Source organism: Morone saxatilis, unplaced genomic scaffold (assembly GCF_004916995.1).
Source record: "Morone saxatilis isolate NCDOM2014 unplaced genomic scaffold, NCSU_SB_2.0 Contig15, whole genome shotgun sequence".
In the NCBI taxonomy this organism is placed as follows: Eukaryota; Metazoa; Chordata; class Actinopteri; family Moronidae; genus Morone; species Morone saxatilis.
Genome location: NW_023339707.1, coordinates 2,343,059 through 2,364,263, shown reverse-complemented (window position 1 = coordinate 2,364,263; position 21,205 = coordinate 2,343,059). Strand labels below are relative to the sequence as shown.

At 41.1% G+C, this 21,205-nt stretch overlaps 1 protein-coding gene across 1 annotated transcript; it reads left to right on the top strand.

Moving 5' to 3' along the window:
- Positions 1-3,405: 3,405 nt before the first annotated feature.
- On the top strand, positions 3,406-20,491 carry stk35 (serine/threonine kinase 35). The gene is made up of 3 exons (XM_035656371.1): positions 3,406-4,154; positions 6,545-7,360; positions 18,746-20,491. The coding sequence occupies exons 1-2, from the start codon at positions 3,608-3,610 to the stop codon at positions 7,285-7,287; spliced, it is 1,290 nt and encodes a 429-aa protein (XP_035512264.1). The 5' UTR covers positions 3,406-3,607; the 3' UTR covers positions 7,288-7,360; positions 18,746-20,491.
- Positions 20,492-21,205: the final 714 nt, after the last annotated feature.

Genomic DNA, 21,205 nt, shown 5'->3' with positions numbered 1-21,205 from the left:
ATATTGGGTCTGTTGTTGGTTTTTGTTTTTTCTTCGTATATCTATTCCATTGACCCCACAACTTGTGTTACAAACAAAATGTAGATGTTTTAAGAGACTTCCATCTACTGACACCTTAGCATAATCCCAAGCATACCCTTCCTGCAAATATTATCAAAGTAGCCTCTTCAATATTCAGTGAGAGCTTATTAAGTTGAAACCATCTTCAATCTTCATCTTGTCGAATCTGTGAGATCAGATCATATTAGTATCATCTGCAAACAAAATGGTAAAAGAAGATTTACAAACGAATGAAAACGTAATTAAGAATAATAATAATAGGTATCCTAAAACTGATCCCTGTGGTACTTGTTTGAAGCCCAACAATTAGTTATTATTGCTCCCACTCACTCATATAGCTAGTTAATCGCTTCAGTCTTGGAAACCATACTGTTTTAATTTGAAATAAATGTAGTATGTATATAATGCATATAACTGTATGTAACTATATAACAGCATCTGGACTCCCCAGGAACCTATGCCAGGATCCTGTTTGTGGACTTCAGCTCTGCTTTTAACACCATCATCCCAGCTCTGCTACAGGACAAGCTCTCCCAGCTCACTGTGCCTGACTCCACCTGCAGGTGGATCACAGACTTCCTGTCTGACAGGAAACAGCACGTGAAGCTGGGGAAAAATGTCTCTGATCCCCCCAAGGCTGTGTTCTTTCTCCTCTGCTCTTCTCCCTGTACACCAACAGCTGCACCTCCAGTCACCAGTCCATCAGGCTCCTGAAGTTTGCAGATTGGCGGAGTGACACCTCCCTCATTGGTTCATCTCTGTGGAGATGAGTCTGCCTGACAGATGGGAGATTGACCATCTGGTGAGACTGGGTGCAGCCAGAACGAACCTGAGTAAACGCCTGAAAACAGTGGAGATTGTTGTGGACAGGAAGAACCCACCCCATCATTCCTGTGTGACTCCCCAGTTGACTCTGTGGAGTCCTTCCGCTTCCGTGGTTATCCATCATTACCCAGACCCTCAAGTGGGAGGCTTAAACATTCAGGTCCTCACCAAGAAAGCCCAGCAGGAGGATGTACTTCCTCGGCAAGCTGAGGAAGTTCAACCTGCCAAAGACGGATGATGGTGCACTTCTACACCGCCATCATCGAGTCCATCTCACCTCTTCCATCACCATCTGGGTACGCTGCGCCACTGCCAAGACCTATAGGGCAGACGGCGCGCATCATTTGATCTGGCTGAGAAGGTGATCGGTTGCAATCTGCCATCCCTTCAGGACCTGTACACGCCTCCAGCACCCTTGAGGTTGTGGCAGGCCAAAGATTGTGCTTGACCCCTCCCACCCCGGGACACAAACTCTTTGAAACACTTTCCCCTCTGGAGGAAGGCTGCGGTCCACAGGGACCAATACCTCTCCGTCTGCAGCTGGGCTCATTAACAAGGCCCGGATTACCCACTGACACTGACTCTTACCCACCCTGTATATATGCATTACATTAATGCACTACCGTCTTCTGCACAGTTTTTTTTCTTTCCTAGCTTTATCTATTTATATTTTAAAACTACTTTATTTTTCTGTGTGATTTTTGTGTGATTTTTGTGTGATTTGTATATTTGTATATTTTATGCACCAATGCACACACACGAAGACACATTCCTCGTAGGTGTAAAAACCTACTTGGCAATAAAGAATTCTGATTCTGATTCTGAACTTGTCCTTATCCATGTCCTTGTATATTTAATAAGTGAATACATCACTCTTATTTAAATATTATGTTTTTACATTACATTCATTTAATGCCTTTAGATAAGCAACTTACAATAAGTGCATTCAACCATGGATACAACTCAACATTTGCTTGACCCATACAAGTACATCAAAGCTAATCAAATATGCTTGAAGTGCTAACAATAAGAGAATAAAAGACAGAAAAATAGGTGGGTTTATTTATTTAATTAATTAATTTATGGGCCAAGATGCAGTCTGAACATATGAGTTTTCAGTCTGCAACTAAAGATGTGTACAGTTTGCTGTCCTGATGTTGATGGGAAGCTCAGTCCACCATTGCAGAGATTTTGTTGTTGCCGTATGAAAGCATGAAATCAAGTACCCGTGTTAGTGTCTTGAAGAACAAAGAGGCTAGGTAGGTCGTCAGCATTTATATATGGTTAAGTCTGGTGGCTTTGGACAGAGGATATAATCAGCTTCAGTTTCCCAAGGTAAAGGTAAAGTGGTTAACAGGTGGGCTTTTTTTAAGGTGACTAAAATATGGTTTGTTGCTTTCCCTTGTCCACAGCATTGCTCTGCTTCTATGCCAGTAGAAGCTTCTGTGCAACCCCACTTTCAAAAAACTGAACTATCCCTTTAACTTTAAAGGGAAGCTTTCATTGTGTGTTTTTTTCATAATGCATTGCAATAGCCTGTTTAAAGTGATCATAGAGGCTACCAAACAACTAATCAATACTGAAACTGTATGCTAATAGATAAAGGAGTATTGATAAGACATGCTTTAATTTCCCCAGATAGAACAGTGCTCTAAGCAGACCGGATGTCATGCAGCAGACGATAGAACATGCAACCATAACAGACTTGCAAAAACTTACTTGTGAGCATTGTGTTTATAGTCTATTTTATGCATATGTAATTTTATATATATTTAGATTATCTCCTGGCCTATATCCTGTATTGCACATTGCAAATATCCTTTATATTTCATACTGTGAACTTGCACATTCCTGCACAGCTGTACAGCTCTTCATTTGAATAACAATGTTGCACATATTGCCTTTTTAGATTTGTATATATTGTCTGTTTTATTGTATATATTTTATATTTATTTATATTTTTCTCTTACTACGTTTATTGTTGTGTACCATGGCAAATACCTTGTATGTGGAAACCTACTTGGCAATAAAACCGATTCTGACTAGATCAAAATGAAAAGGAAAAAAATGAATCTAAAAAAAAAAATAGGTTAAAAAAAGGGGGAAATGTTTTGTTGTGAATTGTTCCTGGTTTGATGGTGGTGGGGAGCCACTCATAATAACCTTTATTTATAAATCCTGCCTACCTGTGTCCATGTTTGCGCTTGATGCTGTGTCCATGCCTGTGTACACGTGCCTCTGGCCACGCCCCCCACCAGTTAGTCCACGCTGCCACAAAGCGGCACTGCGTGGGCGGAGGACCCCGCACCTGCTGAGTCTGTATTAGCTCAATAACGTATTTCCAATCATAACCAACAACAATAATGGCCTCCTGACACGACTAGAGCCCTCTTTCGAAATAAAAACAAACGTAGCATGCTCGCTCTATTCTCCACCTCTTTCTCTGTTTTCTCTTTCTGCCAATCACCGTGTGGCGGAGCTGCGGAGTAAACCCCGCCCTCTGTTCTCTGTGTGCTGGAACATTTTGTTTACGGAGGTAAACTAGTTCCTACAGCTGGACAGCCCGTGGCACTTCACTCGCTCTCATTATTAACAGCAAAAAGCTGCAAACTGTTGACAGGCTGGCGTTTAACCTTTCCTAGCGACAACCAGGCAGACGGCAGGACGTCAAACTACACCAGTTTCGAGTTAAAGTAATGAAAGATAAACACGTCCTCCCTTCATGCTTACTTTCAACAAAAAAGAAGTTATGGATATTTGCGACGGGAAGAAAAGGAGAAAGGTAAGCGGCGGTGTGCGGGGCTGCAGGCGGAGCGTGGCCGCGAAGATGAAGCGCGAGGTGGGCAAAGTGCTCCGCTCCCGCACGGTGGAGGACAACAATTACACGGAGCCTATGGAGGAGGACGACGACGACGACTGCTTCTCCATTAGCTTCCTCCGCAGTGACCGGCTGGAGCCCGCCGTGGTGATGGCTCCCCGGTACAGCCTACTACGGGAGGTCGGTCGGGGCAGCTACGGTGTGGTGTACGAGGCTATAGCCCGTAAAACAGGGGCCAGGGTGGCGGTGAAGAGGCTCCAATGCGACGCCCCGGAAAACGTAGAGCTGGCTTTGGCCGAGTTCTGGGCCCTGACGAGCCTGGAGAACAGACACCAGAATGTGGTCCAGCTGGAGGAGTGTGTCCTGCAGAGGAACGGCCTGGCCCAGAAGATGAGCCACGGGAACAAGAGGTCCAAACAGTACCTGCGACTGGTGGAGACGTCACTCAAAGGTATACAGGCTACTGTAATGCTATTCATATTAATAATAATAAAGAAAGAGTACATGCCTTAAAGAGAGCTCCAAAAAATATATTAAAGAGTCATTACTCCCAAAACATTAGTCTTACTAAGTAGTTTACAAGGTGGCAGTGATTTTGCAAGCCCAAGCTCCAAATCCAAACTTCTGGAGCCCTTTTATTAAAGGCCCAGTTGTCTCATGTTAAATATAATATAATAAAATCACACTAAATGAATCTACAAAATGGTTAGGTGTGTTTTCAGCGTATGTAAACATGCACTGTGGGTTTGTAGTTGATGGCTATAAGTGTAACCACAGTTGTGGCCCATGTTTACTGGCTCACACTCTGCCACAGATCTATAAATAAAGTAAAATGAAGCTTTTACAGTTTACAGTGCTTATTACAGCCATTTCTGTCACATTTTGATTATAAATGTAATTTGCATTAATGTAATGGTTTGGGTGACATGTGTGGGTGCTATATCTGTGCTTAAATCATGTGTAAAATATGTGTCATCAACTTTAAAATATATGTATGGTGGAAGGTTTGTTCACTTAAAAAGGATTTTGTGAATTCAGAGTAACATTTATGCCTTTCGCAGCCCTCTTATGTGTCACTGACGCCGCTATACGTTACCTATAGTAGGCACAGAGAGTACACTGTGTTTCCCTCTGCTCAAAGAGAACACTGTGTACTACTTGGCAGCATGTTAACCCATTGCTTGTTGACTGAAATTTTGGACACTAAACAGTGATGTTACAGTGTGATGTTGGACATTATAATGAAATAGTGCAGCTTTATTGTAAGACAGCTTCATTTTTTTCACTTCTTTAGGTGTCATTGTTCTCCTCAATCCTGTTTGACCTACTTACCACTTCCATTGTTATTTCTTAACAGGCCTAATACAAATAGATAGTAGCTGTTAGAAATATGTCTTCCAAAAATTAAAATTTAGCATTTAAACACCAATGTTGACCCATGCTGTTAAAAACCCCAGGGTTATAACTGAATCAGTGAACAGGCGTTGCTTCTGTTCTTTTAATAGCCCGACTTTTGAAATTAAACATTAATATTGAGCTGACATCTTTTGCAGCTATCAAGTGATAATACAGAATGTTAGGGTTTGGATAACAATGCTAATCTATATGCCCTTTTAGCTTTTGTGTTGGCCCACTTAACCAAGTTTTCTAAAGTGGAAAGCCAAGTGGTCACTTGCTACTGTATCATGTACAGCAACAGCCCACAGAGGTTTCACAGCTGCCTCACAGTCCAAATTCAAAGTCCAAAAGTCCAAATTCTCTGATTTCAGCTTCTCACGTGTGAATATTTTCTGGCTTTATTAGTCCTCTATCACAGTAAACTGAATATCTTTGGCTTGTGGGCAAAACAAGACATTTTAGAACGTCCCCTTGGGCTTTGGGAAACAGTGATTTCTCACCATTTTCAACGGATTAATTGATGATGGAAATAATTGTTAGTTGCAGCCCTATTGTCTATTAGAGCCCAATTAATAGATCGACTAGGCTGATATTAACTCATATTAGTTTGTTTGTGTCGGCACATGTTGGCTGATGTCAGTAGTCAGCCAGTATATTACTATGAGTGTTATCGGTGGCAGTAACAATCCAGTTTTAGGCTTTAGTGTCTATTATTCACTGCCCTTCTAGCAGGGTTGTCCCTCAGTGTTTAACAGCAGAAGTGGGATGCCTCGACCATTGTAAAAGTGTATAGGGGCTATTTCACAGTCATATATTTAACTAGTTTGACTTTGTTTACATCTACTGACTAAATCGATCACGCAATGAGACGTGTCAAGATCCTGGTGGCTTACCACCTCAGCTGAACCATTTCCTGGGGGGAGACCCTGGCCGCGTGTCTTTGCTGCTCGAGAAGCGACAGTGAAGTCTGCAAAAATTTGAGGTTTGAAACCTCAAATGCAGCAGTCTTTGAAGTGGAAGTGACACAAATAAATGTATGAGCAGATCATGAAACAGTTGCGTGCAGTTTTAAACCACTGATAATGGTGTTGCTTCCTCATGAAAAACCTAAACATGCATACCTGCTTCTCTTGAAACCTGTAGATGATTTATTCTTTTTTTATGTTGTACTGGAACTCTAAAAGCTCATAGACACATTAAGAGCAATTAGGTCTCAAGCCTCAGTTAAATCTAAATAGCATGTCAAATACTGTGCTGAAATGGCAGTGAAAGGAGCACTGCACTTGTGTGTACAATTGTTTTGGGTTTGAAGTATGGAGGGACAGTTTCACACTTGTCATAGTCTATGCTTTGGGGCACCTCTGATTTTGAGTGCTAAATGTTGGACTGTTATTATCTCACTAATCACAACGCATCTGTCTGTCTTCAATCTGTCCGCTGCAGGGGAGCGCATCCTGGGTTACCCAGAGGAGCCGTGTTATCTCTGGTTTGTCATGGAGTTCTGCGAGGGCGGGGACCTCAACCAGTACATCTTGTCCCGCCGGCCCGACCCTCACACCAACAGGAGCTTTATGCGCCAGTTGACGAGTGCTGTGGCTTTCCTGCACAAGAACAACATTGTCCACCGTGACCTGAAGCCAGACAACATCCTCATCTCACAGAAATCTGGTTCGCCTGTTCTCAAAGTGGCCGACTTTGGCCTCAGTAAGGTTTGTGCCGGACTAAACTCCAAGAACAGTGAAGACCTCCCTTTAGAAGGAGCAGGTGGCAGAGGCAGCGACCAGAACAACATTGTCAACATAAACAAGTTCTGGTTGTCGTCTGCATGTGGCTCGGACTTTTACATGGCCCCTGAGGTGTGGGAGGGCCACTACACAGCCAAGGCTGACATCTTTGCCCTGGGCATCATCATCTGGGCAATGATCGAGCGGATCACTTTCATCGACGCCGAGTCTAAGCGGGAACTGCTGGGCACCTACATACGCCAGGGCACAGAAATCGTACCTGTCGGGGAGGCTCTGTTAGAGAACCCCAAGATGGTTCTCCACATTCCTCAGAAGGCCAGGAGCTCCATGTCTGACGGGGTGAAGAAACTCCTCCAGGACATGCTCGCAGTCAACCCTCAGGACCGGCCGGACGCCATCCAGCTGGAGGTGCGGATGGACCAAGTCACGTGCGCTGCGTGACAGCACCCAACTTCCCAAAACCTCTCCTTTTTTAACTCTAACCAGTCAAAGAAGGGACCCCTTTCATTCCCAGGTATGCTCCACTTTCTTCATAACTTATTAATGAATGTTCTCTTTAAGTTAGATATGTGCGACCAAAGAACCAGCAGGTTTTAAAGCCAACCAAACAGCTAACGTCACTGATTCATCCACCTTTAACCAGAGTGGAGGAGCAGTCAGTGAAATGATCTGTTATAGTGATTAGTGGGACTTAAAACCTACACAGAACTCACCACCACTGACTGAAAGGGGACACTGGCCATCGGTGACCCAGGGCTGAAGACAGGTAATCTTCCTTTCAGCTGACACTATTAGCCTGTCTTGCCCCAGTCACTGACTGCAGTGTTCCTCATTTAACAGCCACTGGTGGTGTGAAGTCGCTGGTTGTTATGGTTTCCTGCTCTGCTTTGCAGTGAAGACAGCAGCTGTTTTTGATTACTTCCAGTAGGCAGGTTGACATTGAGATTTCACAGATAAAACTAGGTAAAGCATGTCTGTTTGAGTGTAACCTCTGTTGTGACGCACACCCACTTTACATCTTGCATGAGCACTAGGTGGTCAAACCATGACTGGTTCAAAAATGCATGCTATCCGGTGCCTGATATTTTTTCATAAAATTTTTCTTTTATTGAGGGGAAGGATGGTTCCGATTTGTTACAATTTGCGTCTTATTTTTGTAGTTTCAGTCATAATTTCTATTAGTCTTGATAACTTTGGACTCACCAAAGATAAATAAGATAAATGCTGAGATGAGAATGCCAAGAAGCACAGACAATCAAGCAGTCCTTGCCAGTATGGAAGCAAAATAAGTTTCAATTGAACCCGTTTACACCTGTAGAAACCCTGCATACAGTAAGTAGAGTAGGTTAAAGTTGAAGCAGGAAGTGGGTCTGGAAACTAACATGGATGTTACAACAGAAAGTTTGGCTGATAGTTTTAGCGTTAACCTTTGGTTTGCTCTTCCTTATGTAGAAGAGAAAATTGTGATGTCCCCTCGCTCCCAGATTTTATCAGGTAACTTGTTTAGTAGAGTGTTTTTATTACTAACGGAAGTGATAGCCACAACATGAAAGCTGTGAAAAAAATATTTTATTAGTTGCATTAGGGCTGCAGCTAACAATTATTTCATTTTCGATTCATCTGTTGATTATTGTCTTGATTAATGAATCAGTTGTTTGGTCAATAAAAGGTCAGAAAATGGCGAAAGTATGTTTTACTGTTTCCCAAAGCCCAAGGGGACGTCCTCAAATGTCTTGTTTTGTCCACAACCCAAAGATATTCAGTTTACAGTCATAGGGGACTAAAGAAAGCAGAACATATTGACATATGAGGAGCTGAAATGAGTTGGACATTTTCTCTTAAAAGATGACTCAAAACTATTAATTGATTAACAAAATCGTTCATTTATTTTAATAGTTGATTGTCTAATCGTTGCTGCTCAAAATTGCATCTCTATCAGTGAACCTGAGGATCTATTGGGCCATTGGAACCCCAAGTTCCCTGACAAGACATTAGACGACACGTTGGCCTAGTCCCTTCACTCCAAATAGTTCCTAAGCCTTAATACTGCTCTTAATTTCAGCCAAAGCTTCCCACGTCACTGTCAAGGAAACAGGATTAGCAAAAGTGAAAGTATCTATTGCAGAGTACTGACGTCAAGACACAAAACTGAGGTACTGGTACAATTAACAATATGACATGACATCAATAGAGTGCACACTCAACAGTTGATCAACAGTCGCTGTCACCGCATGACAAAGGTGTACTTAACATTGGAGGTAGGTTGCAGGAGGTGTGCTGATGGCCTCGGGTGTGTAAAGGGCGGTGTGAGAGTTAAGTACGTGAGCAGGACCAAGCAGGGAACAGCCTGGGCCTGAGGGCAAACAGCCTGGTTTTAAATGAAATACCTACAGCCCATGTGCGTGTATGTGAGAGAGTCAAGCTGGAAACAATGAGTTATTGGCAGAGATTCATGAGCAGTGAAGGGATGTTTGGCATTACCCTGACAACGTACAGTACATGAGTTTTATCTAGTTTATGACACCTGGCAGTGAATTCCATCTCTTGTGGAAACACTGACTTCTGACTTCTGTTTCCATCAGTCTCTTCCTCCTGTGATATGTATGACCCTTTCACTGACAGTTAACTGGCTTATTTCCCACCAGAGAATGTGAATGCATTCATAATGGTCTTAAAAAGTGTCAGACCCTGAATGCATTTACTGTACAGTCAATATTTGTCTCTGACCCACATTGGATCTTAGCTACATTTACACATGTGCCCAATTGCATGAAGCGTTGGTGCTGTTTGTTTTTTCTAGATTGAAAGACGTAGGGATGACTGTAACACATCTGTACATTATCTGTCTTAATCACGTTGTATGTGTGTATTTAAACATAGCCAGTTATAGGCCACTATTACATTAACAAAGAGTTCAGGTATCAAGTATTTTTCCACTGAAAGTACTTTGAAAGTCAAACTGCCATTTGAATTTACATCACCCTTTGTGTAAATAAAAATAAACTACATACTACAGCTATTGTGCATAGTTTTCTATGTTTTAAAAGAGCATAAACCCTCATTGTCGACCTTTATGGTACACTACTGACTGGAGAATGTCATGTCCACATGCTGTTAGCTATCAACCACTTGTGAAATCAGTACCACAATGTAATATTACTCATACATAAAGGTAATAGAAGTATTTATTAGAGCCTGACCAATACAATTTTATTGGGGGGGGAATTCACAGATTACTGCTACGGAGACCAATATAGTGAATTTAGCCTGAATGAAAATAGACCTTTTCTTGTAGATTGTGCACCAATTTTGCACCGATATAACCATGTAAAGGTACTCCGAAGGCTGCTTTCTTAAACAAATAACTCTATTGGCAGAAATGGAATATAATATTCATAGGTTTGTTTTCATGAGTGTATAATCACCTGAAAATAAGTATTGTTGTGTTTTCGTTACCTCAGAGTGAGACGTTTCTATCTTCAGAACCTCATTTCTATTGAAGGGTACATTTCGGATATCGAGAAGTACCCCTCCCCCAAAACAATCATGTACACCCATTCGGAAATAACTTTTTTTGCTGTAGTGACAGTGTAGGAAAAGTGTCCCCGTAAGATGTTAATTGTCTCAGTTTGCTATATAGAGCAGAAACTTCTTGCATCACATCAATCAGCCCGCTGAGTGAATGTTCACTGACCCGAACTGTGTCTATTTGTTTGAACTTGAACTCTCCGTGGACCACGACTAAGCCTGCCGTTTGTTTGACAATTAGCTCTCCAATCCTACAGCCATTCTCTTTTAACCCTTTATTGTAAGCCCCCCGCGCAGAGACCCCGCCCCCTTACCCTGTGACGTGTAACGCAGCTGTCAGCAGAGTCAGCGATAGGATCTGAACGCGCGTCAGTCGACTGCTGCAGATTGGCCTCGTTTTCGCTTCTACAGCATGTTACGCAACAGTCCCACAGCAATGGGAAAACCTGTCATCTGTTGGAGAGAGGGATTAGTGGCTGTAAACATACAGAGGTGGGGGTGGTGGGAGTCTGTTGCGTGTCTGTATTTATGTCAGGAGCTGGTTAACTGAGGGCAAAGCTAATCAGTGATCTGAGTGACAATACTTAGATCACTGATGAGATTTCACACATACAGAAACACAGAAACAGTCTCTGGTCTGATGGGACAACATCTGTGGCTCTATGGAGATCTCTGGGATCTGGTCCAGTGGGGATGGATATGTTTCAGTTTGATTATTTTCATTATAGATTTTTTTTCTCTTAATCAATTGATTGCTTAATCTAAACAATGCCAAAAGATAATGAACAGTACTCATCAGCAGTTCCCAAAGTGATGTCTTTAGTGTGCTTGTTCAGTCTGACCAACATGTCAATACCCAAAGCTGTCATTCACTTTCTATTTCTATAATTATCAAAACTGCCCAATCATTTTCTCACAACTCATTTTGTGCACATAATAGTGCACTAGTTACAGGTATCCATTGGACTTCTTGCTATAATGGCACAATAATATGATGATTTTAATTTTTAATTTTGTTAGTTTAGTTTGGCTGATACTGGATGTTTGCGGCTGATACTGATTTCAATATTTGAATTTAAAGAGTCACTGTGTCATAGCGTTAGGACATCACAGTTTCCAATGTGAAGTCTTAAGATGTCTTGTTTAGTGTAAAACTCACACATATTCAGTTTACTATCACATTAAACAAATAGTGAAACTGGAGAATGTTCCGTGGCACATTCTTCGAAAATGACTTTTTAATAATAAATTGATAATACACAAATTGTTTCAGCCCTAAATTGCCTCACTGTTTCCATATTGCCTCAATATAACATACAAACATATCATCTGCATTTCTGTACTGCAATTTGTTGTTACTTATCAGCAGACACACAGTACAAAACTGAACAATATTGACCGATATACCACGAACATATAGGAATTTCCTAACCCGGCTTACTTCCATTGATCAGTATCGGCTACATTAAGCCTGATCATTTGCCAGTCCTTTGTTTTCTTATCTCTCCTGCACTCCGCCTTCTCCAGCTGTCAAGTGTGTGTCATGCAAAGAGATTATCCACTACGACTGTTTGCTAGGAAGCCTTTAAAAAGTTCCCAAGTACTGAACATTAAAGTAATTGTTAAATAACTTGCACCATTTACAGAAACTGAATATTGAAAGCTCATAAGTCTCTGTGTTTGATAAGGTTGTAGTAACAGCTACTTTGAAAAAGAAAGAAAGAAGCTGTGATCAATCAAGCTAGTTGTTTTTCAGTGCCAGTCAAGTATAGCCCATCTTTAATTAACAAGTTTTACTGTCTTTGATGTGTTCACAGTGCACACAGACTTTACGTAAAAACTGTTCGGGAGTGTGTTGGGTGAATACTGAATATTTAATGGCATGGATCAGGAGTGGGAAATCCCTATAAAATGTGTATTGTCAGCAGCCTATCCTAACGTGCGTATCTCAGTCTGTCTGACACCCCTCTGCCAATCTATCTCACCCATCCTCCCTGTCTGCCTCCCCTCCGTCTCTCTCCCCTCCTGCTGGACAATGAGAGTGCCGCTCCTGGTTCAGGGCTTATGGAGGCTTGCGTCTGGAACATTTTGTCCTCTTGCTGCCTGCCAGCCATGTGCCGCCTCTGTCTAAACCAGGCCAGAGCACTGTAAGCCCTGGCCCTCCCCACGTGTTCACAGTCTTTACTTTGGGAATCCTTTTTGATTTCATTGACAGCATGAACAGGCCCTTTACAAGTTGAGGCATTTTAAGGGTGTTGTCCTCGCACTGCATGCATGATTGCCTCCACATACTGTAATAAACATACGGTTGCCTTCAAAAAGGTTGATGTTTTTCACTTTTTGTCTTCCATCTTATCCGAATACTCCAAAGCACTGTACATTTTAAACAAAGACAAGAGGCTATGAGAGAATGCTGAGCTCACTCCTCTATAGGAAATTAATTTGTTTGGACAGCAGTGTGAAAGCAGGGTACAGTATGTTCTGTATTGGCTCTGTCAGCGGGGGGTATTACGGAAGGGCTGAGAAATGCCAGACGGAGGCCACCTATTTGAGATTTTGGGAGTGGATGTGATGAGTGGATTGGCGTTCTTATGCAACATGGTTGTAAAAGTGAGCTTTCAGTGGCTTGTAAATATTTCCTCGAGGCCCTCAGGGTTCGGAGCGAGAACTGCTAAAACGAGTTCCTACACAAATGATTCTGCTGAGGCACCTCTTTGTGTTCTTGTGTGTATTCAAGTGAGTGAAGGTTCAAGCCAGTTCAGTAATCTGTAGGGGTGAAAGAAAATCTAAAAAATATAGATAGCAGTGTTGTAAATGTACATACAAAGGCAGATCCAACTGTTGTGGTTGCATAAAAAAGTCAACTTTTTTTTAAACTTCAGTATATATAATGCAATATATAGAATCGCAACCCCTGTATCGTGATACGTATAGTATCATCAGATGTCATTTGTCTGTATAAATCTACAATTAATGCACCTTCCAGCATGCAATGCAGTCTAGGAAACCCTGTTATCCCACAGCACTGTGGAATAACACATCTTTTCCACTCCGTTGTCTCCATTCATGGTGGCTGTGTTGGATCTAATGGGTTGTAAGCTCTTAACACGTGTTAATCCCCTCACAGTCTGCGTACCATCTATCACAGCTTCACAACTCACTGCCGCATGACCACGTATATATTTTGGCCTCTTGGTGGATTCTCTTAGGTACTTCCACGGTTGTGTTGACAGTTCATATTGTTTGACTGGTTCTAACAAAGCTGACATCGTTCATTTTGACCTGTAAATAATGGATGGAAAGAGGTGTGGTCAGCAGCTGTTGCAGAGAGCAGAGATTGGTGTCTTCTCTCTGTTATTACTTTATGATTTTTTTGGATTTGCTGTTTCGCTGCTGTTATCAACTGTGCACTCTGTCCCGTGACGAAATAAGAACATAAGAACTTCAAGATGGCAGGATTACCGGAGGGATGCAGATGGTGAAGCAAACAAACAGTGAAACAAACCCTTAATCTATGTGGGGCTTGGCCTTGGGAAATGTTTGTCCTCGTTCAGCCATTGTTTTTGAAACTCTACTGAAGCTCTGAAGATATGCAGCAATACATATCCCAGAAACAATAAGTGAATTGCTTAGTTGATTGACAAAAAGTTAACAATTTTGATAATCGATTAACTATATTAAGTTATTTCAGCACTAACCCTGAAACATCGTTTGGTTTCAACTTCTCCACTGTAAGGGTTTGCTGCTTGTCCAGGGCTCAACAATAAGTATTATCTTGGGCTAGTAAAATGCTGCGTTGGGCTAGTTAATCTACTCACTGGTCCGATCAGGCAAGTGGTAAAAAAGTTCTTTCAGGAACAAATGATGGAAGTAGTTAAGGTACTGAGTCGCTGGAGTCCTGTAACAAGAGCTGACAGCATCTTGCTTCCATTCTAGCTAAGAGGGTCTTAGTAGACTTCTGAGCCACTTTCCTGACTGGGCAAAAAAACATGAACGTTCCTCATAATAAACTCGATCTCTTTGGGTTATGAACTGCTGGTGGCTGCCTGGTGGAAATGCTTTGTCAGTGTCGGAGGCACACACCTAAAACTTACATAATGATCAGTTTTTGTGAATGCCAGCCAAGTGTAATGAGTTGCTTTGGATGCCACACGGCCACAAAAACAACCCAGAGCTTATAAATTGTGAACGCTCCCTCTCAAACTGGTTATCATAGAGAGCCGCCACAGTGTCCCGGCCTCACAAGAAACCAACCCCCACCACTTCCCCAAAGATACCGGTCCCTGCCGGTTTTTAACAAGGTAGTCTGCTTATGCAACAACAAATAGCTGGCAGGGTGGCTTAGGAGGCAGCAGACCTCAGTTTGTCCAGGATTTGCTGGGTTTAGACCTTCGCCTTGTTTCCTTCGTTTTGCCTATTTATGTAGCAATAATAACTACAACAGAGCAATAAGCAGGAAACTGATACTCTGACTTCAGCAAGGGGTTTGAGCAGAGGGAGGATTGGAATGTTTATACGTTACCATATTATGTAGACAACTATAATTTGAGTTTAGCTTTTCAAAATATATTCCTCAGTATGATGTAAAGCTAAGTCTATGCACTTCTTGACTGCTGTGTAGAGGAGATAGTCATTACCCTTTTCCTTGCAGGGAGGTCAGAGGTCAGAGTCCCCTATAGAACAACACTAGTATTCAGTGTATTATTGTAGGACACTTCAACAGGTTGGGGACTTGCGTCTAGAGTTGCAACAATTAGTCGATTATTAAACTATTATATTAATCAGAAAAAAATTCCAAATACTAAAAATGTGAATATTTTCTGGTTTCTCGGTATTTCTGGGTTCTGGACAAAACAAGACATTTGAGGACGTCACCTTGGGCTTTGGGAAACAGTTTGTGGGACCAAATAACGAATCAATTAATCAGTAAAATGATCGACAGATCCATGTCCCGCAGTCGAATGACCTTCTCTGCAGTCACTTGGTCTCCCTACTGCTCTGCAGTTTAACAGTGATACTGATGCGATTCATTGTATCTCGTCCCACTTTATGATGTTAGGGTCGTCGCCCTGTCCTTGAGTGTGGCCATTTCTAACGGCTAGAAAGACGTTTACACTTCCATGTCTGTAGACCACACGCTGTATGGACTAGTCAAATTGAAGCACACTGAGCCCATTATGTGCTGAAAATATAATGAACAGCTGCCTGTACTCTGTATGTGCATCCGTGACTGAAGGAAAAATGTCAGTCCTCAAGGGGGCGATACTTTTTGAGTTTAGTCAAACAGCTGCCTGGCCTGACGTCCTTAGAAACATCCATCAAAGAAGACAGGTACACGCTGATACTGGACCGAGGTTATTTTAGTTAACTAAAACTAAATCAAAATCTAAAACTAAGTTTGAAAAAACGTTTAGAATAACTGAAACCATGTTGTGTATTTAAACATAATGTTAATGATATACAAGTCTGTAGTTTTTCATATTTATCAACACAACAATCTTGTTTTGTTTATATTGTAATACTTCTAAAATCTTGCCCCTGAAAAAAAAACTAAAACCAATACTGAAATAATAAATGAACTAGAACATTTAAATACGTAACTGAAATAAGCAAACACACTGGAACTGAAACTAAAGTGAATTGAAAACACAATTGAAAGGTAAAATAAGAAACTGTATTGTTTATTTAAATTTGATATGTTCCATATATATAGTTTCCTAGAAAGCAACTGTTATTTAACTGTAACAACCTACTTTGTCACTAATGGAAAATGTAGACAGTGTTTAGTTATTGACTTTTAATAAACACAATCAACCAAACCCTAGTAACTGTTTCAGACCATTGCCTCTGTTTATTTCTCATCGGTACTAAATTATATGAATCTTTACACTTTTTAAACATTACTGCATATTCTCACATCTTAGTTGTCTTTCCACTTCTTACTAAATTGAGTATTGGGATGTAATTGTCAAAAAAAAGAAACAGATATACGCAGAAAATGTGTCTCATCTAGCAGCAGTTCTGTGGCTGAACGCAGAGGAAGAGGACTGAAGCGTTGCTGTAGAACCTGTTTCTAAGTTCTGGTCTGTGCATACTTGGATGTCCCATGACTAGCCAACTAAATATGGAGCCTTTTATTCTACTCATAATCATAGAAGCACCATCAGAATAAAAAGGCCTCATGTAAACATCTCGAGCAGAGATGATTCTGATTATTCTGAAATAAATTCCATTCTTTCTAAAACAGCTGCTATGAACCTGTCACGGTCCATTCAACAGATTAAACTTTGTCATGCAAATGCTCCTTTAGAATACTTAGTTTTACTGTTTTGGTGCATGCTCAACATGGCCTTTAGTGGTTCTTTAGAGATTCCAGATCATAGTGGCTTGCTTTCTCCTGATAAGTACCAGCTTTTACTTTAAAAGCACAGCCATAAAGCAATAATTCTTCCAATGGAAGCCTCTGACAGAGCCCTTCCTGTGTGTGTAGCCCGCTGTGAGCGTGTAGAGCGGCGTAACTTATCCAGGTGGGGTATACACTCAGGTATGGGAGGTATGCTCATTAAACATGTGCCTCAGGTCAGAGAGTTTAGAAAGTTCACACACAGGGATAACATTTCCTCACAGCTGCTCATGTGAAAACCCAAAAAAAATATTTTCAACCACAACAACACTAGCTGTGTTTCCATGAGTGTATTTTGATGCACATGTACAAGTATTGAATTAGAAAGATGTTCGGTCAGGGTATGATGGTAAATAGAAGGATAAGAAAGTTTAGGACAGAAATGACTGGAAACCTTTTGCTTGTTCAAAGCTCGAAATATTATAAAAAGGAGATTAAATCAGCAACCAGTGGCCTCTGTCAACCCCTGCACCAGAAAACAAATCGATAGAGCCCAGGCTTTTAGCATGTCACGATACTTAATAGCCTGAAAGCTCTGCAGTGACTGAGAAGAACCTAAAGATAATGAACTCTTGGTGCTGTGAACGGTATACTGCATTTTACTGTAAATATGTGTGCAATTAAAATCCTCAGCAGTGACGTAAGCACTTTCCGTGTCTCCATTCAGCACAATATCCCTTGTTCAGCATCTCCAACATGCGTGCATCCTGCTAAGCTGAGCTGACCCACTTGTGTTCTCACCATGTGCTGTGAGGTTATGCAACCCATGAAAAGAGGAACAAACCACTGCTAGCTCCGGCTGTGGCATGCCAGCCGCTGGGCTATTATTAGAACACAGTGCTGAACTAAACCTGGACACATCTACAGGAGGAAATGCACTCAGGTGTCAGCTGGTGTTGTCGTTTTGTTGCAGGTAGATGTAGGAGTGCAGTCCATATTTACAATGACCACTATTATTCAGAATTTGACAGTATTCTGGATTGATAAGGGTTGTGGAAACAGCATATTCCGTTTGGATAGTCCTAATTAGGCCCTACTCCGAATGTAGCGTTTTCTGATTGAGGCATGTGGGATATGCTGCTATTATTGCATTATCATAGCATGTGTTGTACAGAGCGTTTAGAATATGCATTTATTTGAAATTCCTCTGTAGGACGTCATTAACAGTTAATTGGCTGCATGTTAACAGGACTTATGTTAACAGTTTTGTAGAAATATTGCCTTTTAGATTAAACTGGAATATTTTGGGAATGATGAGTGATGATGATGAATGATTGTGATTCCACACAGCTACAGAAATTAGACCTAATTTGTTTGATTATAGGAGAAGGGTTATAGACACCCACTTCCCCATTTTTCTTTTTAAATTTAGTATCATTCTTAGCCTTTTTTAAAAATTGATTGTTGTTTTAATTTAAAGTATGACTGTTGGTAAGACACTCTCCGTGGACTGTAAATTTGAATTATGTTTATTACAAATGTATATTTCTGATTGTTAAAAATAATCACAATACTTTTATCACCATAATTACATTTTCTTACAAAACACATATTTATTGCATCACAAAAAAGTGGGGAGACAACAGGCAAGCCGAGGCTTCCGCCATGGTGACGGGCTTTGGATTTTGAAATGACTAGGAATATGTGGGCTCTCCTTTGTTCAAAATAAATCAGGAAATCTATATAGGACTGTATGCTGGCAAGCTAAACAGCTTTTTCAAGTCAAGCCACGTGAGGATATTCAAGATTATCATGATTCACAATTATCACGATAATAGAGGTACACCGTGATATATTGAAGTGTTTTTTCGCGATAATTTGGTGGTTATAATTTATTGCCCCATCTCTAGTAGGGCCTCATGTGTTTCAACTGTGTGTTTCAAAAGCACAAAAAAAAAAATAAATAAATATGAAACACTGTCTTCTTGTTGCTCCATGGTGACCTCTTTTTACTTTGTGTCTCTGCAGCTTTGTTTACTACATGGACATGGACTCCAGTGGAAAAAGGGACTCTGACAAACTGAACTGTGAAGAATCCACAATCATAATTTGAGCGGGATGTAAACGGACTGGCTGATGATTCCAAAACCCCGGATCAGGAACAGTATGCAAATCAGACCACAGTGCACTTCCAGCACCATCCAGTTACAATCAGTGTCACCACGGAGCTGAGGATAATGCCAGTGTCTCTGAGAGCTGACTGGATGTAACAACCAGGTTAATGACATTTGTTGTTTTATATTTGTTGGTTATTTGTTCCCAACAGCCCCAGTTACAGGCCTGCTCTTCCTTAACATTTGTAATGTACTCGGCTGTGGCACAGGTTACCCTACTGGACTATACCAGTGTTCTAAGGTCAAAGCATGGGCCGCCTATCATTCTACTGATGATACTATGAACAACAGACGACACTACCAGTTTTTCCCTCCCACAATGCCCCGTACAATCTCGTGCCTTAAAGATGATTCACAGAAGTGCGATTGGATCTTTAAATTAAATGATATTGTGGGTAACAGAAGAAGCTCAAATACCAAGACAGAAACCTCATGAATGTAGGTTTCTGACCAATGAAATCTTTTGCTTCCAGTGATGTCATACGTTGTAAACACAAACGCAGGCTGCAATAATGTCAAGTGAGAATCAGAATCATTTCGGTGCCCTTATCTCCCCAAAAAGATTTTGTTTCAGTTTCATGTTCGCCCATGTAAAGCAAGTTTACAGGGATATTTCACAAATCTGTGCCACACTCCGGAGGCAGAGGCGGAACAAATGTGAATATTATCAGTTTTATTATGTTGTTTTGAAGGTGTACTATAGAATTCACACCTTTTGAAGCAGCAGGCCTGCGTCGACTCCATACAATACTGTGCATGTTTAACCAAACAAAGTCCAGCAGGGAATTCAAAACTGGTTTTACTGGAGTTCCTGTTGAATCCAAATAGCACCTGTTGGACAAATTGCGTATATCTGTTTAGTATTAACATGTTTGATAAATTAATGTATGACCAAGAAACAATCATGATCATTTGGTGGGGGGTTTTTTGTAACTTTTTACTGAATGTTTTTTACATTGAGAGTGGCATTTGAGGACTCCTCTTAAAGACATTGAAATAACTCTTTTGTGAATACAATTTATTTGATCAAGTCAGTGCTTACAATCTGTCATTAAGAGATACTGAACATTGTTCTGTACTCTACCTTTTAAGTTTTAAGGTTTCTGACTGGTGTGATAATGTTTAATGGCTTCATTTAACGGGAACAGCCCGACACCTCAGCAGTATTGAGCCATCTTTGGCTGAATCTTTCTTCAGTGTCTGATTTGGGGACTCTTTGAAGATTTGCCATCTGGAAATAATCCCCAAAAGCAGTCATGGAATCCTAACTGTCCCTTCCTTCCTTCCTTCCTCCTTCCTTCCTTCCTTCCCCCTCTTTATTGAAGTGCTTCAAACCGTTTGCAGCGGCACGTAATGCTGTGTAAAAGACACGCAGGCAGTGGTTGGTTGTACCCTACTATTTGTGCTGTGAGAAAGTCATGGCTAGTTTGTGCTCTGATTCATGATCCACTACATGTGCATCATTAGGCTGATCCACAGGTGAGGTGGTACTCGAAGCGACTAGGATTTCCAGGAAGATAGAAATAACAAAAAGTTAAGAAAAAAGCAAACATAGAGGAGTTAAAGCATACAGTGGTGTATTATAAAACTGTATGTTCCAGACCTAGAAAGCTCTACTAGCCTTCACTCCCCAGCACAGACCGGAGGAATGAACCTCCTTTTGTGTTCCTAGCACTGCGTAGCATGTGGGTACAGTTCAGTCACTCAGCAGTAGTTGTAGCTTTTGGTTACGCGTTTCGTAGTGTGATCCTACCTCATTCTAAGCACTCTGAAACATCTTATCTACCTTAACAGCCTTGTGTTAGTCTGTGATAAAAGGCAAACTGCTTGAGTTCGATAGATTTTTACCTCAGACTCTTTAATCCTGAACCATCCTCTAATTGACTTCTCTATGTAGTGTTTTACTTAGCTACAAGTGACGCACAGCTCTTCCCTTTAGAATGACTACATCCGGAAACACCTGTTACCTTCTCTCCTAATGGCTGTATTACTCCACAGTACTAGTCTTACCTTACGCTCAGTTGACCCTTCAGAAGTCCCGCCCCTTTTTGCTCTGTGCTCCAATAACAGTTTGTTCAGAACTACTGTCAACCTTTTCTGTACTTAAATATGCTATTTGCTACGCTCGTCTATGTTGATTAGATAATTAAATAGCACCACTAGCTAGAGAACGACTGATGTAGATTAGCTAGGTAGCGAGTGCTCACTAACTGTGACTATATATATATATATATATATAGCTAGCTAGATCCTGGACTGTGCCATCAGAATAATTAAACTACTACTTTCTAGTGTTTAGTTTTAATTCATAGTA

Coding starts and splice junctions, on each gene's coding strand:
- stk35 (XM_035656371.1), top strand. CDS start 3,608: ATGCTTACTTTCAACAAAAAAGAAGTTATGGATATTTGCGACGGGAAG. Junction 4,155..6,544: donor GGTGGAGACGTCACTCAAAG/GTATACAGGCTA, acceptor TGTCCGCTGCAG/GGGAGCGCATCCTGGGTTAC.